The 23,586-nt window shown below is 38.7% G+C and overlaps 1 protein-coding gene across 1 annotated transcript in view; it reads right to left on the bottom strand.

The window, feature by feature from the left end:
- The window catches only part of GNAL (G protein subunit alpha L), a 2,475,953-nt gene extending 2,454,301 nt beyond the window's left edge, over nt 1-21,652 (bottom strand). The window contains exon 1 of the mRNA XM_044067360.1: nt 20,556-21,652. Within this exon, the coding sequence (XP_043923295.1) occupies nt 20,556-21,021 (466 nt within the window). The 5' untranslated portion in view covers nt 21,022-21,652. The remainder of the gene's footprint in view (nt 1-20,555) is intronic.
- Between the last annotated feature and the right edge of the window lie 1,934 nt (nt 21,653-23,586).

Genomic DNA, 23,586 nt, shown 5'->3' with positions numbered 1-23,586 from the left:
TTGCTACACCACTGTAAATCTTAATATTATGACAATTTTCTGTCAGATGTTTTAATTATGAACATTTTTTTTAAACAGAACTAAATCAGTGGTATATATATGCCAAGATTTGCTTTCTACTACTGTAATTCAGTCTGCAATGTAGATGGAACATTAGAAAACATAGTGCATGACCTGGCCTTGGCACAGCTGGAATCCAACCCATATAATAATGTGATTATACTGTATTATGTTATAAAAACAACTAATAGTTCTCAACAACACAGACAGTGGAGTCTACTAAAAATTAAAATGGGAACTTACATACTAAGTGTACAAACAGAACTCTTAAGAAAGGCAACTTGCCTTTTACAAGACTGTCCACTATAAGTTTACAGTACAACCCTTGTCCTGTGATAATATTCAAATGTGATACAAAATCTCCAGCTTAGTCAAAGAATTATACTACTATATGCTAAAAATGTTGAAAGAAATTAACTCCAGTTGACTTATTTTTTTTAACTAATGCAGTCCATGTGCTATATCATGTCAGAATTATACTGTCTTATCTAGTCAGCTATGCGGAAAGCATGGTTTAGCCAGGAAGCTTCATAATCCCTGGCATAATCACTGCTTCTTGTCATTTAACTCCTAACTCACAAAACTGCAAGGACAGCAGAGACAGTCTTCAGAAAGAAAAAAGTACATTTTTGAAACTGTATACTTTACGACCTTTGTTTAATGCCAATTCATTACTTATCCTCAGGTCTCACCTCACTCTCAAAACCTACTTTAGCATGTTTTCATATTCTACATCAAGTGAATGCTAACTCATATGGAGCTATACGTGCCAAGTACTTGCACAACAATGTCTTCAAAATTTCTAAAATAAAATAAAATAAAAAAAAACACTTCATGTATGGTTTAATTGCTATAATACCTGACAGGGATGGGAGTTATGCTTTAGGATTTACTCCCTGCTAGCATGAGTGTTTGATATTTTGTTTTTTTCTCCTCAGAATTAGTCCTGGTCAATGACTGGTCATTTCCACCACTACCCCTACAGCTGTCAGCTACTACAGCTATAACCACAAAGTCACAGTTTTTTTGTTGGTGCTAAGTAACCAAAAGTGTCAAGAAAAACTTCAGTCTCAGAACTGTGGGATTATCCTAGTTTCTCACAGCTTATCTATTAAATACTGCATTCTATGAAGTCATTTAGTCATTGTCTTCTGTTAAGAAGGTTGCAACCCCTACTTAACTGGAGATGAGTTATTCAAGTAGGATTAACAGTTTATAATACATACATAAATACATACATACAAATATTTCAAGCATGGGCATTAATGTCCTTCTAGCCTGCCAATATACCAAAACAGTTTTTCCCATAACAAGTGTCCAGGCTGTTCTTAAAAATATCTAAACTAGTGCTTGCTTTAATGTAGTTTGTTAGTCTGTTCCGTGCATCAGCATCTCTCTCCGAAAACTAATTAGTACCACTTCTCATTTCTATAGAATCTTCTACATAGGTTGTCTGATGATTATGTGCTACTTTTTGATAACCCCAAACATTCCCATAGATAGTGTTCTCTAAATGCCCTATATGCCTGAATAAGATCTCCTCTTAGATAGGTTATAAGGTTAATACTAGGCTAACTGCCCTTGCGAGCCATTTTAAGCCTAGGCAATTATCCCTTGTGAGACTCAAACCCTGCACCTTGTATTTGCAAGGCAAACACCTTAACCATTAGGCCACCCTCCCATACCATAGATTAGTACTAGGCTAACTGCCCTTGTGAGCCATTTTTTAAGCCTAGCCAATTATCCCTAGTGAGACTCAAACCCTGCACCTTGTGTTTGTAAAGCAAACACCTTAACCATTAGGCCACCCTCCCAACCATAAATGTGAATTGGTTACAGTGGGGATTGAACCAGGAATGGCTGTTCACAAAGCACATGCTCTAACCACTACACTATTGCAATATATATATATCTCAAAGAGACACTGTACAAGTTCAGATATTTTAGTCTTTCATAATAACTTACATTTTCCCATCCATGTATGCTATTGGTATATTTCCACTGCACTCTTTCCAATTTATTCATGCTTGTTTTCTTATAAGGATTCCATATTGTTATTCCATACTCAAGTATGGGTCTAATGTAATTAACAAACAATGACCATTATTTCTGATTTCCTAGACTTCATAAATCTTTTTACACAACCTATAGTTCTATAACTATCATTAACCAATTGGTTAATATGATTAGAAAACTCAAAGCTGGATCTACCCATATACCCAGGTCCTTAAATGAGTCTCCAGTTTCAATCACTGTGTGCTGTATTAAATATTCATCTTTCAATTTATGTTTCCAAAATCTCATATGCTTAGTTTTGATGTATTTATCAGCATATTATTTACTGTGCCCAAATGGTCAATTTAGTCAAGTTCTTTTGCAAATATGAACTATCTGTAACACATGTAATCAGTTTACCCAATTTCATGCCATCTGCATATAGACTGTAAAACATCTCAGATGAAAAAGGTGGATCTGAAAGATACAATCTAAAATAATGGTCTAGGACAGAGCCTTGTGGGACACCCTGACTACAACCAAGAATTTCACCTGTCTAATTGCTGTATGGTACTTACCATGTCCCACTTGTAAGCCATGCAACTATCCATCTTATCAAGAGTAAATCAACACCCAGTTGCTGTAATTTAGTGACCAGTGTTTTCTGAAGTTGAATTATGTAAATGACATCACAACACAAGTTTTAATTCATAGCTGTTATTATATTGATATAGAACATCATGTTACAAGTGGTAATAGATCTATTTTCAACATATGCATGCTGATGTATGGGTTCAAGTCCCAGTCTTTCCAGTTCTGACAATAACTTATCCAATATTACCTTCTCCATTATTTTTCCACAACAAGAAAGTAGACTTAAGGGTCTATATGACTCTGGGTCCTCCTACTCCCCTTTCCCTTAAAGACAGGTTTAATAAGTGTATGTCTCCAGTCTTGAGGAATATCCCCATATTTATATGACATAGTAAACAAGAGATATAACAGTACAATAAGTTCTTGCTGAAGTGTTTTCAGGTCATCATTACTTATTCCATCTTCTCCAAGTCCTTTGTTTGGATCCAGTTTGCATAGCTCTTTTTCAATATAATCTATTTGGATCCTAGTATCTGAGTTTACCTGGATATCACTAGAACAAATTATTACCCACTTTGTGGAGCCAAACAGTTTTTTATAAGATTTTGTAATTATATCTGTAATCTGTTATGTCTGACAATAAATTTTAGAATCTACACAGTTTATCAATTCATATGTCATTATTCCTTCCACATGTTATGTATCTATAAAATGGTTTCCTATTATGCTCAATATCCTCATATAAATTTTGTTCAATTTTTGCTTGATTTTGTCTCACACTATTCTTCATTTTTTTGCCCAGTTTGTTTCTTTCAGTTTTGAAAATGCAGTTCGAACTCTTTTCCATTTCTTATATATTCTGTTCCTAACCTTAATCAGGTACACCCCCCCCGGCAACATCATATGCCAAGATCCTGATGTTAAACATTTTTTTCTGCTCAAACATATTTCTTCTTCCTAACTTTCCACATTCCTTCTGCAGCTTTTCCACTGAATGCATCACTCCAATTAGTTTTACATAGTGACTGTTTCGCTGTTTTGCTTCTGTACAATCTGTAATTAATCTTCTGTGCATTGGTTTAAATTTCAGTTTGGCAGACATATCTAGCAACAAATTAACATTTATAACCCCCTGATCACTGCACATAAACAGTGGTAAAATTTGACATGAAGTAACAGTATTTTTTAGGAACACAAACGTCTATGTCTAGTATGTTCTTTTCATTAGCATTTTTTTTTTTTACAATCTGAAACAACTATTGCTCATGAACATACATTGTTAACATTTTCCTTATTAATGTTGTTAAATCAATATTATTCCAGTTTGTTTCTAGTAAATTTAAGGCCACAGACACTATTATTCTTCTCTCCTGTGTTTCATCCAATAAATGTATGGATTCCTCTAGGCCATCATCACTTGATTTTGGTGGTCTATATACACCAACAATTGTTATATGTTCCAGAGTTGTCTTTACTGTCATAATTACACAATGTATAGTATTGGTGTTATCACTGAGCATCTGATAATCACAGGTCTGATAACTATCTCTAATCCCTATCATAACACCTTCACCTGATTTTTTTTCTTAGAATGTCTGTTACAGTAAAACCATTTATACCCTGACAGAACTGGTTTCAAGTCTTGTTCTTTAACCATGTTTCACAAATAGCAACATCAATCTTATGGGAATGTGGCAAATCTTCCAATAATAAAAATTTATTATTAACGCTCAAAGCATTAAAAACCATCAGAGATACATCAAATGTTGTTATCTGTGAAATGTAAAATTTTCTTCCAGGCAACAACCCTGCTTTGTATTTGTAAAATACTGCAAAATATCTGCTACAAAAATTCTCTTCCCTGATCTTGACAAATGCACGCCACCCTGTCTGAACTCCTGCCCAAATTTAGGCTTGAAAGTTCTACACATTTCCATTTTTTAAAACAGGACTTTTTTTCATATAGGTATTTACCCCCAAAATATTTTCATTCACAGTGATCTGATTCTCCTTTATATATATAATTTGTGAAAAATCCATCCTAATACCAGTACAAGCTATACTATCTAAGAGGGCTGTAAGTTTCCTACTAAGAGTCAGAGTCCTTCCGGATGAGATAATCTCTACTGACATGAATAAAAACAAATCCCTACTTCCTTACATTAAGGAATTCTAAGACTTGTCTCACATCCTCTATTTTTGCTTCTGGCAAGCATAACACCATTCAATGTTCCTTATCTTCTCTGCAAATGTAATTATCAGTTCCTCTAATAATTGAATTTCCAATTATAAGAAAATATTTTCTGACCAGATATGAAGAATCTCCAACTTCTAATTCAGTAATATCTGCTCTATGCATCATTACAAATGATTGCTCTTCATCACAATTAGTCTTATTAATCCCACTGTTTTCACTGCATATTACATTTACAACCATACAATTCTCATCCAACTGGCTTTGTACATCCACAGCTTCAGCCATGTTTTCAACATTTACCTTTCTCCTGTTTTTTTTCTTAAAATTATGTTCTTCAATTCAGCCATGTTCAGTTTTGATTTTTCCATCTCACCCCCCCTTTTTCCTACCATCTCTTTTGGAAGCATGTATCCTTTTTCTGCAGCCTGAAGGTTTTCTGATACAATAATGTTATCACTCCCTGTAATCTCTGTGTTACATAACAAATCAGTGCCTTTTTAGTAACTATTCTCTTTACTTTACATTTATCATATTTCTTCCTTGTTATTTGTTGTGAATTTCCTTTTTCATTCCTTTCTTTCTTTCTTTCTTTTTTCTTTCCTTTTAACCACTCTGAATCTTTAGATTTCTGAATACTTCTATCCAGAATTCCAAATTTGTCAGGGACATCACCTTGTTTCACAGGGGCTGAGTGATCTTTACAGACAATCGACACATAATTTCATAAATGTGCTCTATTTGCTCTGTCTAATAGTATTTATCTCACCAGTCTACTCATTAACAAATGTAACAACAGTTCTCCAAGCCATACTAATTGCTCAAGTGCAGTCATGATCAACAAGTCTAGATTTACTACTAATAACAGTATGCAAATCATCCAACTTTTGACATGAGGAACACAGATCACCAGTGTTATCAGGTGTTACCTTTAAATATACATGACATTTATTACAGTGCACAAGATATTTGTGCTTTAGCTAATCATATACAGCATATGATATGTCTTGTATACGTAGATAAGTCCTGTACATGATATGTCCTGTATACGTAGATAACTCCTGTATATCATATGTCCTGTATATGTAGATAAGTCCTGTATATGATATGTCCTGTATATGTAGATAAGCCCTGTATATGATATGTCCTGTATATGTAGATAAGTCATGTATATGATATGTCCTGTATATGTAGATAAGTCCTGTATATGATATGTCCTGTATATGTAGATAAGCCCTGTATATGATATGTCCTGTATATGTAGATAAGCCCTGTATATGATATGTCCTGTATATGTAGATAAGTCCTGTATATGATATGTCCTGTATATGTAGATAAGTCCTGTATATATGTCCTGTATATGTAGATAAGTCATGTATATGATATGTCCTGTATATGTAGATAAGTCCTGTATATGATATGTCCCGTATATGTAGAGAATGACATAAACATTGATTTGCTACCATTTGCCTGTGCCCCCAAACAAAATATATGCTTACTAAGTTGGAACATAACTAATTAGTAAACACCTAGCTTTAATGTTTATCATCTGTCAACAAAGAATGCTTGTAAGAAAAGTGACAACAGATATTTTATTTCAGGTTTCAATAAGTTTAAACTGAGCTGAAATATGTTACTCATAATCTAATACATTATATCACATTTAATAAATGCCAGACTTTAATGAAAAGTGAAGAAATTTGATGGAACATCTACAGTTTTAATTGTCTAGATTCATTCCAACATCAAATGCACAAACGCCTACATCTAAAATGGATAAAAAAGTAACAATAAGAGGTATCCCTTTCCTACACCTCTGCCATTAAGAATGCCAGTTGTGGTATAATCAGCTCATTGACAGTCACAGATAAGCCTGACAAATCCAGAGAATGGGAATATTAAGCATTACACATGACAATAGCTAACCTTTCCTGTCTATGAAATATTTGAAGCTTACTGCTTCTTTAGAACTGAAATTTCTGCGTCACTGATAATTTCTGTGTTCATTCAAGAACACATATTAGACTGGAAAAGGTTCAGAGTTTTTTAAAAAGAAAATAAGCATTATTTCAGATATGTCTTATTAATTGACATTAACAACACAAACTATGTTCCATTTATTATACATATCTGCAAAGAATTCTGATCTGGACTGCATAATAAAAGAACACTTTTATTTTACATGTGCTTCTGTCAAACATGACAAATTATACATGACATTTCTTTGCTTATCTTTTGATAATTGGATTAATCCTGTTGGGCAACAATCATTTTTATGGGGGATCCTGAGGAGGAGAGGACTTCAGAAAGTACTGCATAAATAAAGTTCACAGAGTGCACATATACAAACAACAAGGCAAGTATATGTGCAATAACAACATATATCAGAAAATTACAAATAAAAATACCAGATACAACACATTTAGCTAACAGTTTAATGTTAAGTTGTCTATCTCGCCTTCATTCTTGCTGGTTGGGTTCGGAGCCGATCCTCGGCTCCGACTCGGCCATCTTCAAAAGCTTGAGAGCTGCATACTGGCTTGAGGCCACCCCATATCCCATGATGCCTGGTGCTAGATACCCAGATCTCATTTGCTGCTTCTGCTGAGAGGTTGTCTTACTGGCTCAGGTCATATATTTTATTCTTATTATCTGTTTTTTGATAAAAAAAACTAGTAGGTTTAGTGTAGTTTATTAATCATAGTATACTATCTTTCTTGGTATATCTTTGTTTAGGTATATATCTTTTCCTTACCTTTATTCTCCTTCCCTTCAGAAAACTCATTTCAATTAGAGAGTTGTTCCCCTCCCCCTCTCTCTTTTCTGAAGTAGCCATTTTAGTTAGAGGCTAACCTATCTTTTGATTAAAAAAAAAAATATATATATATATATATATATATATATATATATATATATATATATAAATAGTTAGTATTTACTTGGTTCATTCTTTTGTTGTTGTTAGACTATTGTATGTATACTTGACTGTTTTTGGGTGTGGTAATTTTGTGTGTGTGTTATAGTTACTATACTAAAATTGTTATAGTTGTGTTTTTTGTCTGGTATTCCTTCTTTAGCTATGTCTAAGGGGGTCTACTTTAGAACACCGACACGCCAGTTCACCGACACACAAACCACCGACACCAAATAACCGACAACACACAATACCGACAATGCAAAACACCGAACACCATTACACCGACACACTAAACGTAAACAACACATTACACTACATTACATATCCACTAGCCCTAACCCAAACCCTAACCCTAAGGTCCGACACTACTGCACACTTACCCTACCTGCACCCTAACCCTAACTCACTTAACCCACCCCTAACCCTAAGGTCCGACACTACCGCACACTTACCCTACCTGCACCCTAACCCTAACTCACTTAACCCACCTAACCCTAAGGTCCGACACTACCGCACACTTACCCTACCTGCACCCTAACCCTAACTCACTTAACCCACCCCTAACCCTAAGGTCCGACAGTACCAGACACGTACCCTACCTGCACCCTATTCCTAACTTACTTAACCCACCCTAAAACATAAACCCGTCACTAACACACACTTACATTACCCAAACCCTAACTCCGACACTACCGCACACTCACCTTTCACACACCCTAATCCTAAATCCCTCACTATTGCACACTTACCTGTCCTGTCCCTAATCCAAAATCCCTCACTATCGCATACTTACCAAGTCGCACTTACACGTTCCCCTTGTCGGTCTTCCAGCTGTCGGGATTTCAGCATGTCGGTCAATTGCGTTGTCGGTCCTTTCGCGTTCCTCTTCCACGTGTCGGCGAACTGACGTTCTGGTAATTTGAAGAGGACCCGTCTAAGGATACCAAGGTGTCCGGATTCAAGAAGTGTGATTCATGCTGTCAGAAGATGTCTCTGACAGATGGTCACACTTCTTGTGTCTATTGTATCGGCGCCGTGCACCTGCAGGACTCTTGTTCGGTTTGCCATGCTTTCAGTCCAAGAGTCCTGCAGGAGCGTAGGAATAAGTTAATCCTATGGGGTTTGCTCAAACCGGAGGAGTCACCAGCTAAGGCTCAGCCCATGAAGTCCTCCAAGCCACCTAAACCTTCGACTCCCAGTTCGGAACCGTCGTTAGGTGAAGCTGCCACTTCTGCCTCTGTTCCAGCTGGAACCGATGTGCCTGCCTCTCAGTCGGTTCCGACACACACTTTCGAGCCAGCAGGGAGTCAAAAGAGATCTAGGTCTCCCTCCCTGGAGTTGATACACTTGGCTCCGAGGTCTCCTCTGCTCCAATCGAAGTGCAGTCATCGGTCCTCCCACTTTTCTCGGTCATCAAGATTGTCAAATCACGACTTGGAGAGAGTGGTCAGCAGGCTTTTGAAATCGCAGGCCCTAGCTAAAATGTTGACCAGCCCCCCTCAACAGGGTTCGGCTCCATCCTTGTCTGCAGTCATTCCTCCTCCGACTCCTCCCTTGAGTTCAGAGCCAGAGCTCGTTTGGGGTTCGAATCATGGAACCGTCAGCACCGATACCTTTTCCTTCGGTTCCGTCGTCGGCTCCGATCACTTCCTTGGTACCGTCCTTGGAGGGATCTGGGCACCGAGACTTCATCATCAGCTCCGAGGGGGTGAGTGGCATCGGGCCCTTGTCTGACACTGTTCTCCCCCTCGGAGCTTCGGCGCAGGTGAGCTCGGCTCCTACATCGGCTTCGGAGCCATCCCCCTCGGTGTGGAGAGGGATTCCAGTCTCTTCGGAACCGGAGCCGTCTTGGCATCCAAGCAGGGATGTCTTCGAGGTCATGAGGAGTGTGCTGGCTCCTGAGTCAGCCCCACGATCATCCCCACTGTCTCCTCCCACTATGGTGCCTGCGTCTGCCTCTGTCCCTCCTCCAGACCCCAAGTGTGGGGAACCAACGCTCCAGGGCACCCCCTTGGGTGTATCGTCTTCTTCTGAGGCCTCCCCTGATCATTCAAAGGAGCCAGCTCATAAGAGGAAATGCAAGAGGAAGCATGTTGACTCCCCTGAGTCTGTCACATCAGATACCGACTTGGAGGATTCAGAAGGGTCCCTGAGATCCCCCTCTGAAGATGTCTCCTTTTCAGACATCCTTGAGATGCTTAGGCAGAGGGGAAACTGGACTACCCTAAGCCCCTCCGAGGATGAGTCGGTATTCCTGGATGTATTTGGATCCCGACCTTCCGCCTCCTGGGTGTCTCCGCCTTTTGACCCACTCATGTCCATGGTGGCTTGGAAGATGGGGTCAGCTCCAGACACAGTGGAACCCACCCCCAGAAGACCTGCTAAATTCATAACGGCACCACAGGATAAACAATTTTTTGACCAAAGGTGTCACTGTTGATGCCATGGTGGTAGTGGCGGCCACGAAGAAGGAGTTGGCTGAAACTTCTTCATCTGTCCATCCTCCTAACAAGGAGTCCAGGATGATGGACAGATACAGTAAGCGGATGTTGTCTTCAGCAACTTTTTCTATGAGGTCTCTGAATTACTTGTGCCACTTTACCCGCCTTCAAAGGGATCTCCTTAAAGAGCTTGGAGATACCCTCCAAGATCCATCAGCTGAGGAGGCCCGGGCTAAGGCAGCCTCCCAGCTGGCAGCTCTTAATTCAGTGGTGAACTCCTCCATGAGGCTCATTTCTTATGCAGCCGATGGTGCGAGTAGGGCCGCAGGCACAGGTGTTGCTCTAAGGAGACATGCTTGGATGCAGCTATGTAACTTTGCAGAACCTTTCAGAGCGTCTTTCACCAACACCCCCTTTGATGGTTCCTCTCTTTTTGGATCTCAGGTGAAGGACACCCTTACCAGGTGTGAACAGGAAGGCAAGACTCTCTCTCCCGTGGGAGTCCATTTTTCCACTCCTTCTAGACCATATTCCAAGGGTCACATGAGAGGAAAGATGTGGTTCCGGAAATCGCAGGGAGCCTTGCTGGACACACGTGGTGAATTCCCATCCAGGGGCAGAGGAGGGAACAATAATAGACGCCACCCTCATGGCAGAGGGGGCCCGCAAAACCAGGGCAGCAGAGAATCCTTCTCTGAGAAGCCCTTTCACCATCCCTGAAGGGTTGCCCGACTGCTCACCTTCGGAGGCAGCCGGGGGAAGATTATCGCTGTACCCAAGAGCCTGTCAAGACATAACACAAGACAAATGGGTATGGTCAGTTATATCCAGAGGCTACAGAATACCCTTCATTCGCACTCCTGTAAAATCATACAAGTCCCTTCCAGATGTTCCACCCAATCTAAGGGATCAAGCAGTACAAGAAATTTCAGAACTGCTAAGAAAAAGAGCTATCCAGCAAGTCCCAGCCGACCAGCAAGGATCCGGAATTTACTCAAGGTTCTTTTTGGTACCAAAAAAGACAGGGGACTGGAGACCCATTCTGGATCTCAGCAGACTGAACAGGTCTGTACAAAGAACCAAGTTTTGGATGGTCACGCTACAGTCCATTATGCCCTTTCTGGGTCAGGGCAATTGGATGTGCTCTATAGATCTTCAGGACGCATACTACCATGTCAAAATGGATAGATGCTTCAGAAGATTCCTCCACTTCTGGCTGGGGGCCAGCCATTACCAGTTCAGAGCGCTGCCCTTTGGTCTCACCACAGCCCCCCGGGTGTTCACCAAATGCATGGCAGTAGTTACTGCTCACCTGAGACGGCAAGGATTCCAGGTGTTTCCATATCTAGATGACGGGCTCCTTACTGCTACCACCAGGCATCACCTTCTGCGAGCCAGAGACTTCACTATCGACACTTGCTCCAGACTAGGTATCTCAATAAATTTCAAAAAGTCTGCATTGTCGCCTTGTCAGTCTATCACCTTTATAGGCGCAAATTTAAATACAAAAGACATGTCACCAGACAGGGTATTAGTGATTCGTCAACATGTACAGGTGTTATTAGCATGCAGAAGAATTCAAGCCAGGTTCGTCCTCCAGCAGCTATCATACATTTTCCTCTAGCTCGTTTTCACATGAGGATCCTCCAGTGGCTGCTTTTCACCCAATGGTCCTTCCAGCAGCTTCCCATGTCTCACATGATTATGATCACAGAAGCATGCAAAAAGCACCTTACATGGTGGATGGTCTCCACATCAGTACCCCTAGGCAGACCATTTGTACTTCCCCCTCCAGTTGCTATGGTTACCATGGATGCTTCCCTGATTGGGTGTGGGGGGGGGGCATTATCAGGACAGGACAGTCCAAGGCACCTGGCAACCTCACGAGTACCACCTGCATATAAATGTCTTGGAGATGAGGGCCGTGCTTCTAGCATTGCAAGGTCTACAGGACTCTCCTCCTACCGGGACCATTGCAATTCAAATGGACAATATGTCAGTAGTGTGGTACATCAACAAGCAGGGTGGAACCAAGCCCTACCCCCTATGTCGAGAAGCACTCAGATTCTGGCAGTGGGTGACCTTTTCCCAATGGTTTCTGATTGCAATGCACATCCCTGGGAAGTCCAACGTCATAGCAGACAGACTGAGCAGAGCAATTCTCATGCCTCACGAGTGGTCTCTGAATCAAGTAGTTGCGGACTAAATATTCCGCAAATGGGGCCAGCCTTGCCGCAACCTTTCTGCCACCCCTTCAACAGTAAATGCAAAAAATTCTTCTCTCTCCTTCCACTTCCCGGACATTCCCCCAGAGACGCTCTAGTCCACGATTGGCCTCAGGGACTTCTTTATGCATGCCCTCCGTTTCCCCTTATTCCAAAACTGATACAGAAAGCTACCATTTTGGGCTGCAAAATGATCCTCATTGCTCCTTACTGGCCTCAACAAATATGGTTCCCGTTCCTGCATCATCACCTTCTCGAGCAGCCTTGGACTCTGGACCCAGTTCCAGACCTTCTGATCCATCAGTCGGGCGGGCTGCACCAATTCCTACAATCTCTCCAGCTCACTGCTTGGTTGCTCCACTTCCAACCTTAGCCAGGCTTCCAGATATCTCCCCATCTGTGCGGGAAATTATTTTATCATCGCACAAGTCTACCACTAGAAAAACTTATGCTAGTAAGTGGAAACGTTTTTCTTCATGGGCAGAGACTAAGAGTATAGACCCCTTTTCAGCCCCTATACACTACATTTTGGATTTTCTTGTGGAACTCTTCCATTCTGGGTCCGCTTCCGCTACAATTAGAGTTCAGTTAGCTGCAGTTTCATATTTTCACATTGGCCTGTCGGGAAATAATATCATGTCACACAAGCTGTGTAAAGCCTTTCTCAAAAGTACCACTCTGCACAGGCCTCCACTGAGAGATCCCCCACCTCCGTGGGATCTAAATTTGATTTTAGCTTCTTTAATATTGCCTCCCTTCAAACCTGCAGCTTCTTGTTCCCTGAAGTTTTTATCATGGAAAACTCTATTTCTGGTAGCCATTACTTCAGCCAGAAGAGTTTCAGAACTGCAGGCTCTTTGTTCCTGTCCTCCGTACCTGGTGTTCCACAATGACAGGGTTGCTCTCAGGACTAATCCTTCCTTCCTTCCTTCCTAAGGTCTCTTCAGAAAATAGCTTGAATCAGTCCATAGATCTTCCTGCGTTTTTTCCCAACCACTCCAATAGGGTGGAATACAAATTGCATCAGTCAGATGTTCACAGGCAACTACGCTTTTATTCGCAAACAATGAAAGATAAAAGGGAAATCGGACCAACTTTTCCTTTCTTATGCTGAGGGTAAACAAGCTTTTCCAGTTTCAAAAGTAACCTTGTCCAGGTGGTTAACTTCTATCATCACATTTATCTATCAACTGAGGAATAAAGAGTTACCTGTTAAACCAAAAGGTCACTCCACTAGAGCTTTAGCCACTTCTGTGGCTTTTCAGGCTAGGTTGCTCATGGAATCTATTTGTGCTGCGGCTACGTGGGCCAACCCACATACTTTCATTTCACATTATAAGTTGGATTTGGTTTCCAGGAACAGAGCTGATTTTGGTTCCACTGTTCTGAAGAGTTTGTTCAGATAAGCCACCCAGGATTTTAGGTGCTAGGGACGCTGTCCCAGCCAGCAAGAATGAAGGCGAGATAGACAACTTAACATAAAGAAGTTATGCACCTACCATAACATTCCATGTTAGTTGTCTTCTTCTCGCCTTCCTTCTTGCGTCCCACCCTCCATCCCCCTATCCTTGTTGACCGAGAAGAGTTCTTTATGGTGTTTGTTCGCTGGCTGAGTCTTCTCTGGCTATTCCTTTCTGTCTAGTAGCCTCTCTGGAGATTTTACATATTTCAGGATAGGATCCTTTCCTTTATTATGTCTGCAGTTAGTCTTACCAAACGAGATCTGGGTATCTAGCGCCAGGCATCATGGGATATAGGGTGGCCTCGAGCCAGTATGCAGCTCTCGAGCTTTTGAAGATGGCCGAGTCGGAGCCGAGGATCGTCTCCGAACCCAACCAGCAAGAAAGAAGGCGAGAAGAAAACAACTAACATGGAACATTATGGTAGGTACATAACTTCTTTTTCTTTTTTATGTTTATTTATTTATTGGGGAAAGGAAAATTATGTATAAGGCTAAATGTAAGAAAGACAGTGTGAACAGATGGGAGAACAGGGAAGAGTATAGACTAGAAAAAGAAAATGTATATATAGAACTGAAAGTAGAAAAAGTAGGAATGTAGGCAATCACACTTGCATCCCCCTGCAACGTTTTGAACAGCTGATCCTTCTGTTCCCTAGACAATGTATACGTTCTTAACTCATTTCCTCATTACTTACTATCTATGGGCTTGCCTGAATGCTAAAGCTCCTTCTCTTCACCTGTCCTTGTTTCCCATTATGTAACTTCTAGTTAGCACACTTTAATTTCCAGCATAATACTAATATTTGGTCTGCATTCATTTCAACAAACACAGTATTTGACATATAATGATGCTTCTGCAATGCAATCTACTGGACAAGACATCTAAACATCTGGTTTAAAGTAGTTTTGTACTATACCTAATTATTGCGGGCAATCTGAACTAAAATAGATAAATTCATGCATACATGCTTACATAAGCAAAGACTGACATACATAAATAACCCTGGCCTAATTATATTTGGATGTCAGAAGCTTCATTTCATTTCATTGTTTATCAGGATGGCTTAACAAAGTTCATAGTTCTGTTCGATAAGAACATCAGGTGAGTAATACCAACACAAAAGAAGCTTAGTGATAATGTTTTAAAATGTAATTTTAAAATGTACTGTGTTAAAAAACATACACGTAATTTACTTTGGAACGTGACTGAAGTAGCTGAAATGATATAAAAGTACCCATCTTATTTGAAGTGGAACAAAACATGAACACTTAGCTCTCTTACATGAATTTATGACCATAATAATAATTAAGGGAACTTGAACACTGCTGTGAAGAGGGGCATTCTTTACGGATAATAATTTCAACAAATTAAAATATCAACATTATCTACCTAAACATTTCACATTTCTAAACACAAAAATGAAAAGTATCAGACTTAGAAGGGATTCTAGAAGTCTTTAGAGTGTATTTTAATAAACTCAGTAATCAAGAAAATAAAGTAGAATCAAGTGAAGCACTTAGAAAATTCCTTAAGGAAAATATAGGACTAAGTCTATCAGATGAACACAGAAAAATAATAGATAAAGATATAACTATGGCAAAAATTAAAGCGCAAATCAAGAAACTAAAATTAAACAAAGTCCCAGGTAATTATAAGATGACACCAGAGATGTTTAAACTACTATCTAATACTGCATTAATTCTATTATTAAGTGTGTTCATATCAGTTCAAGAAGGTAATAATGCCCTCCTTCTTGGAAATACACTCAAGTATCACCAATTTTGAAACGAGATATAAAACCTGATGAGTATACCTCATATAGACCCATAAATGTATTGAATATAGATTATAAAATATTAATGACAGTTCATGCAAACAGAATAAAACAAATATTGCCATTACTGTTAGAGAATGATCAAACAGGATTCATTAAAAACAGAAATACATAAGACAATATAAATGAGAATTATTCCCTTATTGATTTCATAAACAAAACAAAAAATAAAATGAATGTCATTTGCTTAGACATTAACAGTGCATTCAATTCCATGAATTGGGATTACCTTTGGCTTGCACTGGTGGAGTGTGGATTTTCAAAAAATTTTACCTCACTAATAAGGTCTCTTTATGATAAATCTTCGACATACATAAAAATAGGATCCTGTTTGTTGGAGCCTATTACCATTATAAAAGGTAAAAAACAGGGTTGTCCACTTTCTTCTTTGTTATTTGCATTAGTAATAGAACCATTAGCAAATTTCATAAGTGCAAACAAAACATTCAAGGAATTCATCTAGATACTGACATTGAGTTAAATATTCAACTATTTGCAGACAATGGCATGGAACGCATTATCATGGAACTTATAAACAAAGACATTGGCAACCTTCAAACACTGGACCCCACCCAGTTTGGGTTTGTGAAGGGCCAATCTTGTCTCCTGAATCTGATTGACTACTTTGAATCAGTCTCCAGAGCTGTGGACGAGGGTAAGGCAGTCCACACAGCCTATCTGGACCTCGCCAAGGCCTTTGACACCATCCCTCACTCTGGAATCATAGATAAACTTACTAAGCTGGGCATAAATCCCTACATCACTCAATGGGTTGCTAACTGGCTTACTGACAGAACCCAGACAGTAAAAGTAGCCGACTCCAAATCCAGCTCCAGACAAGTGACAAGTGGAGTACCTCAGGGTTCAGTCCTGGGACCACTCTTGTTTGGCATCTACTTCTCTCAAGTACAAGCCAACACTAAGGGACTCTGGCTATCAATGTTTGCAGATGACTGCAAACTGGGAGCCATTATTGAATCCCCAAATGATGTGGATATTCTACAAAAGGGCCTTACAGAAACAGATGCCTGGTGCCAGAGCCATGGGCTCAAGCTTAATGCCAAGAAATGTATAGTGATCCCCTTTGGAAAAAAACATGTACCCATAAATTACCACATAGGTGGCAGGACACTAAACATCGAAAGTGTGATGAGAGACTTAGGGACACAGGTGGACAGTGGTCTCACATTCGATAACCACATTGCCACAACAGTCAGGAAATCCTTCTATGTGGCACACCTCATCACTAAGGGCATTTCATCCAGAAAAAAGGAGGTCATTGTTCCACTGTACTCATCCCTCATTAGACCCATTATAGAGTATAATGTCCCGTTTGGTATGTACATCACAAGACATCTGCAACAGCTGGAAAGGCCACAGAAATACCTCACTAAAAGAATCACAGGCCTAAAGCAGATGCCATATACTGACCGTCTAAAAAAACTCCAGCTATACTCTGTGGCATATCGTCTACTCAGAGGCGATCTCTGCTTAACATACAAGGCCATGTCAAACCCTGAGATGTTGGACATGCTCCACTTAAAGAAATCCCAATCCCTCAGAGCCACCTGCTCTAGGGATCTAAACCTTGTCATCACAATGAACAAAACATGCTGGAGGGATAGGTTCCTGACCCAGAGACTCCCCATACTCTGGAATAGACTGCCCGTACATATCAAGCAGAGCACCTCATTGGCCCTCTTCAAAAGGAACCTTGATAATTGGATGCGAGATAGGAAATTCACCCCGGGGATCATGTCAGTCACCCTGCTAGACAGGGGCCTGGAGAAGTAAATATTGTGGGAAGAAATATCCAGGGAATTGTTATGGCTAGGCTTGCATAGGCCGTAGGCCGATAGCCTAGTACCAACCTATGAACCTATGAACATTTTATTGGCTTTAAAAGAAAGTAATAACACACTAAAAGAACTATGGAAAGCAACAAAACAGCTTAACAAGATTTCTGGACTATCATTTAATCAAAATAAAACCAATATGTTACTAATAAATATGAACAAAGAAGCATTAAATAAAAATATAAATATTTATCTAGAAAGGATACAATCAAATACTTAGGAGTTAAAATTACAAATGACATAGATACAACAGTGCAACTAAATTGTAAAGAGATTTTGGATAATATCAAAGAACTCATACAAAAATGGAATAAGTTCTTTTTTATCATGGAGGAGAGACTATATATAATTAAAATGATTATATTCCCCAAAATTCTATATTTTATATAAGCTTGCTCGCTACCTCCACCTAAATCATATTTAAAACAATTTGAAAGGTTAATAACAAAATTATTATGGTACCCTAAAAAAAAACTAGTTGTCCTAAGACATCATTTTGACAAATGGGAAGAAGGTGGGATAGGCTTACAAAATTTAGATGGATATATACAATTGTCAGCTTTAAAAACAGCTTCTCTATGACTAAACAAAGAATATCCTTTAAATGGAAACTAGTACACGAAAAAATCTTGTTAAAAACCACTCATGATAGAATAAATAAACATATGGAAATAGTACAGAATAGCTTACTTTGGTTATTGAAGGAATATATGGCAACAGAGAAACACAAAAATATAAATTCTAAATACATTATCAATACCCTAAAGTCTTTTATGCACTTTGTAAAAAAAAAATCCGGATATAAAAGTATGGTCTTTTTTCATATTCCCAGTAGCATATCCACAAAATAATATTATAACTCAGGACTCAGTAGCAGCTAAAACACTTAGTATGAATAGTCTAATTTACTGGCATCAGCTGATAAACACTAATAAAGTACTAATGACAGGGCAAATTATTAGTGAGTTCAACCTTTAAAATAACATGTGGTTAACACTGCAGGGATTAAGATAAACAGTTTTAAACCAACAGGCAATAATGCAGAAATCTGTTAGGGAAAAGGTTCCTAAGTTCATAGAGCAGTTAAGAACGCTGATGTAATTTCCCACAAATGGAAAAAGAATTTTATCAGTATTGTACAAATTAGTTAAAGAAACAAGAGTCCATAATAAACAAAATATATAGAAATACTATGAAACAGTCAATGGTAAAATGTCAGATGATAAAGATAAAAAAACTCATTCTTACATCTCCAAAACTAACATCTTTATTACTATACTGGCAACTTTTCACTTGGCAATTTATAACACCACACAAATTAGAGCTAATATACGATAAAGAAAATAGATGTTGGAGGTATAAATCACAATCAATAGCCAATTGGCAACACATATTCTATGAATGCCATTTGCTTAAACAATATTGGGAAAGTATTAACTATTTGTTACAGGCACTGTTCACTGACAATTTCTACCTTACAAAATCTCTAGTTTTGTTGAATACACCTGTGTCGTCTTGTGTTCCAAGGCAAAAATATGCAGTTTTGTGGACTCTCCTTGCTATTGCAAGGAAAAATATTACATAGACCTGGAAAGCTGTAACTCCTCTTAATTTTAAACATTTCAAGAACATGGTTTTATTAGTTTTGCAGTTGAAATTGAAAACAATTAAGGAAAGAACAGAACAACCTACTTCTTTAAGCATTGCCTGGTAGAAAGTAAATCAAGTGTTGGAAACAGAAAACTGTAATAAATTATAATCTTATTCAAAGATGCATTCAAGAAAACAGTTTTTCAAGCATATACATCCTATGTAAATAGTTGGTTTTGTAATGTTTGTTTTTGGAACTATTTTCCCCACTTTAAGCTTTGATTATGTAAATATTTCTTTGATATACATACTGTATATATGTTTATGTTTCTGAAAATCAATAAAAATTTAGTCAGTAAAAACGACTTGTTCCAGCTAGTTCCAAATAGGTTTTGAAACGTTATACTCGTTAGTTGTTGTAATTACTGTGGACATCAATCTATCTCGAGAAAGTTTGTCATGTACCACAGAGTGATGACACATACCTGCCAAGCAAAGTTACAAATAAAAACATAACACATGGACCAAAGACTATACTGTGGTACTCAAAACACTCACATGGATGTAGCCAAAAAAAGTTTGTTTTCCATCAAAACACAGTGGCGTTGACTTTAATTTTGTAAAGACAGATGATCAACCTACATTTCTGAAAATTTTAAGCTAGGTTTCGGTGAAAAGTACCAAGATGGCATTTAAACTAGAATATTTTAAATCTGTCCATATACTACATTATGTAATTAAACTGGGCATTTAAGCACTGCAAACAATTGCGGAGCTGGTACAGTATACTGATTATAGGCAATATTATGTATGACATCATGGACGCATCTGGTTTAGGGTGAGTGTGTCCAATTTAAAATGTGGTGTCATTCCCCCACCCAAGTCTAGAACTCAACAGCTAATGCTAGAATTACATACACTTTGTGAACTGTCAGACCCAGCACAGCTGTCATATTCACTTCATCCTTTCCAACAAGCTCGGTGACCGCAGTTAGCGAACTTACATCATCAGTTACAGAAGTAAAGATATGAATTTCTATTACCGCTCAAAACACATTAGAACAAAAGAAATAATATCTATAACGCCTGTCTCTTAAAACAGGTTCGATTACCTCGCACGTTGCACTCATTTTGTCTGGGATAGGTGACGGTCACCTTGCCCTACTGCTAGGAAGCTCCTAAAATGTAAAGGGTGGAGCATCACATGTTGTAGCAAATGATAGTTCATTTCCTGCTGAGAAATCGTACTATAATAACGGGTCTTTCCATGAAGCTAGCTATTTTATCTCTCTGCACACCGAAAGCGGTTTGTCAATAATGAAGGTTAAAATGCAAAGCAAACAAAACAGCACATGTATTAGCCACCCCTTCCTCCCTCAGACCTACCAAGCAGCAGCAGCCTGTGGGTCTGCTTGTACTCCCTCTTTTGCTCTTTTAGGACCCGGTCGATGTTTTTACTGACTTTCTTCGCCTCCTTTTCGGCTTCCTTTTCCTCCTCCCGGAGTTTGTCCCAGTTTTTCTGCTGCTTCTGCTTGCTGTGCTTCTCCAGCATATGCAGCTGCTTCTGGCGCTCTGCTGCACTTGTACCGCTCCCATTCTGCATCAGCACTCCATCAGTGTCGCTGCGGCGCAGCTCCTTGTCACCCAGCTTGCCGTGGTCCCCAAAGCGCCCGACTCCATCGCGGAGGGACTTTGTGTCCCCTGAACCCCGACTTTCCCCATGGCGGAGGTCCCCAGCACGGAGCGGCACCGCATGGTCTGGCGGCTGCTCTGACTCGGACGTGGTGGCGTTAGAAACAGATCCGCTAGGATCACCAAACAGACGAGGGCGCAGACTGTAACACAGCCCCATGTTAAAAAATAAAATAAAATAATAAAACGGTCTTCCTCCAGACAAGAAATGTTCCCCAGTTAAGGTTACATCATCACCGTGTAATTCCTAAGATGTGGCTTTAATCCAGAAACAGGCTGAATTAGTAAGCAAAGCTGTCCCTCAAATTCCCAATATGCCATTTTGCATTTTCTCTAGTCGGCAAGTGATCCGTTTTTCCTCGGTGGATCACCTGATCCTCGTACAGTGGACAGCGCTGGTCCACCTTACCGTAAATACAGCAAAAGCTCAACCAGTGGATGACTCATAGCAAGCAATTATGATATTCTAAGAGGAGGATGGCGATTCATCCATCAAAGTAAATACCTGTCTTTTCATGCATTATCATTTCCACAGTAAAGGAAGTAAAGAAATAATGTAAACAGACGGAGTATTCCTGTTTGTCGGAAGCCATGGAAGTGCAGGATGTCAACATCTGCATCATTTAGGGACTGCAACTGTTGCTAGAGTCTATGTTAGCAAATATGCCCGGCTTGAAAAGAAGCACATTATTCCTCTGGATCATGTTGACTTGTCCGAAATAACACTCAGGAAGTAAAATAATGCGCATACAGATCCTGACAACTGTTACTTGTGTATTCCTGTTTTCACTACATTTATAGTAAAATGGCAAGTAAGCTACCGTTTCAAATAAATTGTGTTTTGTGTTGAATTAAAACATAACAAACATTTTGCAGTGATTTACTTATTTATTTTTGTATTGACATTTGATAACCGGGAAAGTCCGACTGGGTAGAAGTCCATTTTCAGCTGAGCCCCGGGGAAAAGCTTTAAATAATTACATAACGTTTTAAGAATTTACAATACTGAAAAATACAACAAAACATCTGCAGTTTACATAATTATAACAAATTAGTGCTAATATAAAACATTAATACAAGTTATATGATCACATTTTCTTATTTTACTTCCTATATGTATACATTTTATGATGTGCCATCCATTATATGTAAATTTGAACTAAGTATCTAAAACTTTCTACATTTAGCTTGGGTCTTGTTCATTTTAAGAAAAGTGTTTGAATTTATTTTGTCGATGTAAGCTTCAATGCATGAAAGATTACCATTTTTATATACACTCACACGTTTTCATGCTTTAAAATGAAATATAATGAAACTACAATATGAGTACAGTATATACCATATTCAGGTCGGCTAATGTCTCATGCACAGAATATGTTTTGTGTAATAGGTATGATAACCAATGCATATGATTACCTGAGATGTAAGTCTGAAAACATCAAATGCTCTTCCACGTCTAGACCAGCTAGTTATTACACAATTAATGCCCTGAAGTTCTTTACTATTCTCGTCTTTGCTTAATATAATTTTATATTTGAATATAAATGTTATCTATCTATTGTGGTCATATTGTAACTCTCTATGGTTAAAGGTCTCACCAATTAACAAAATCCATAATAAACTTAAAAATAAACTGAAATGTGCATCTGTAATTCTTGAGGCTTTAACATTATTGGGAAGTAAGTCTTGCAAATACATTGAAACACCTTTAACAGTTTGCAGCAGGTTCATTGGTGCTGTTTTTCTGATATAATTTTGGATATTTAATAACTTTGGTTAATGTTAATTTACTGGTAAATATAATGTTGCAGTTTTCATTGGTGATTGACTAATGCAGTCCAGTAACTTCTTAGATTTACTTTTGATCTGTAATCTGTTGCACTCATTTTTTTTTCTTTTGTGTAGCTTTTGACAGTAGCTGTACAGCCATTGCTGATACTGAATAATTAGTTTAACTTAACATGACAGCATTTGCAAAGCCTTTGAGCCATGTATTGTTGTATCAACCTATATTTGTCTGACTGATGTTAGTGGTATTTATTTCTAATTGTTTTTGGAAACTCTTCTTACAAAGGGCACTACCATGCCATATTTTCTTACCTCCTCATCTATCATCTCATGTCCCCCATAGCAATTTATCTCAAACTATGTAGGTTTAACCCTGCCTGTAATGAAGTCCTTAAAGCACCACTATCTTAATAAGAAATATATGTCTCACTCGCCTTTTGCATTTTTGAATCTGTATTTTATTTAGAAATTTCAGTATTGAAAATCTGGAGACATTAATGGATGACACCATATTTTAAATTGTCAAAAGTATTTGTTATGGTCACCAGTAAATTATTTTAGCAGAATTGTACTAGTCTATGTCCTGCTTCATTTCTTACATCAAAGCCAAACTTTCCCTTTATTCCAGCTTTTTCTTTGACTAACAACTTCAGAATTTCAATCAACAATGAAGAATGCATTTTTTATTTTTAATTATAATCCATATGGTGCTGCAGTCCTCATAAAACTGGCTGACTTTCCCTTCTTCAGCAGCTGTAGCATTAATGTATATCACTTTAGTACTGAAGGGCTTATGTTGCATTCCGACTGAGATCATTATACCATGTTTAGGTAATAACTAAATATTAGTTTTGTCACCCTTTTATTAATTATAGGAAAGGTTACTCTATTGATTTTGCAAGATGTGTGCCAAAATTAGAATAGCCGGTGATTACGT

Source organism: Protopterus annectens, chromosome 3.part1, assembly GCF_019279795.1.
Source record: "Protopterus annectens isolate FY-2018-M chromosome 3.part1, PAN1.0, whole genome shotgun sequence".
In the NCBI taxonomy this organism is placed as follows: Eukaryota; Metazoa; Chordata; order Ceratodontiformes; family Protopteridae; genus Protopterus; species Protopterus annectens.
Note: the sequence above shows the minus strand (reverse complement) of the source record. Positions and strands in the feature narration are given on the sequence as shown.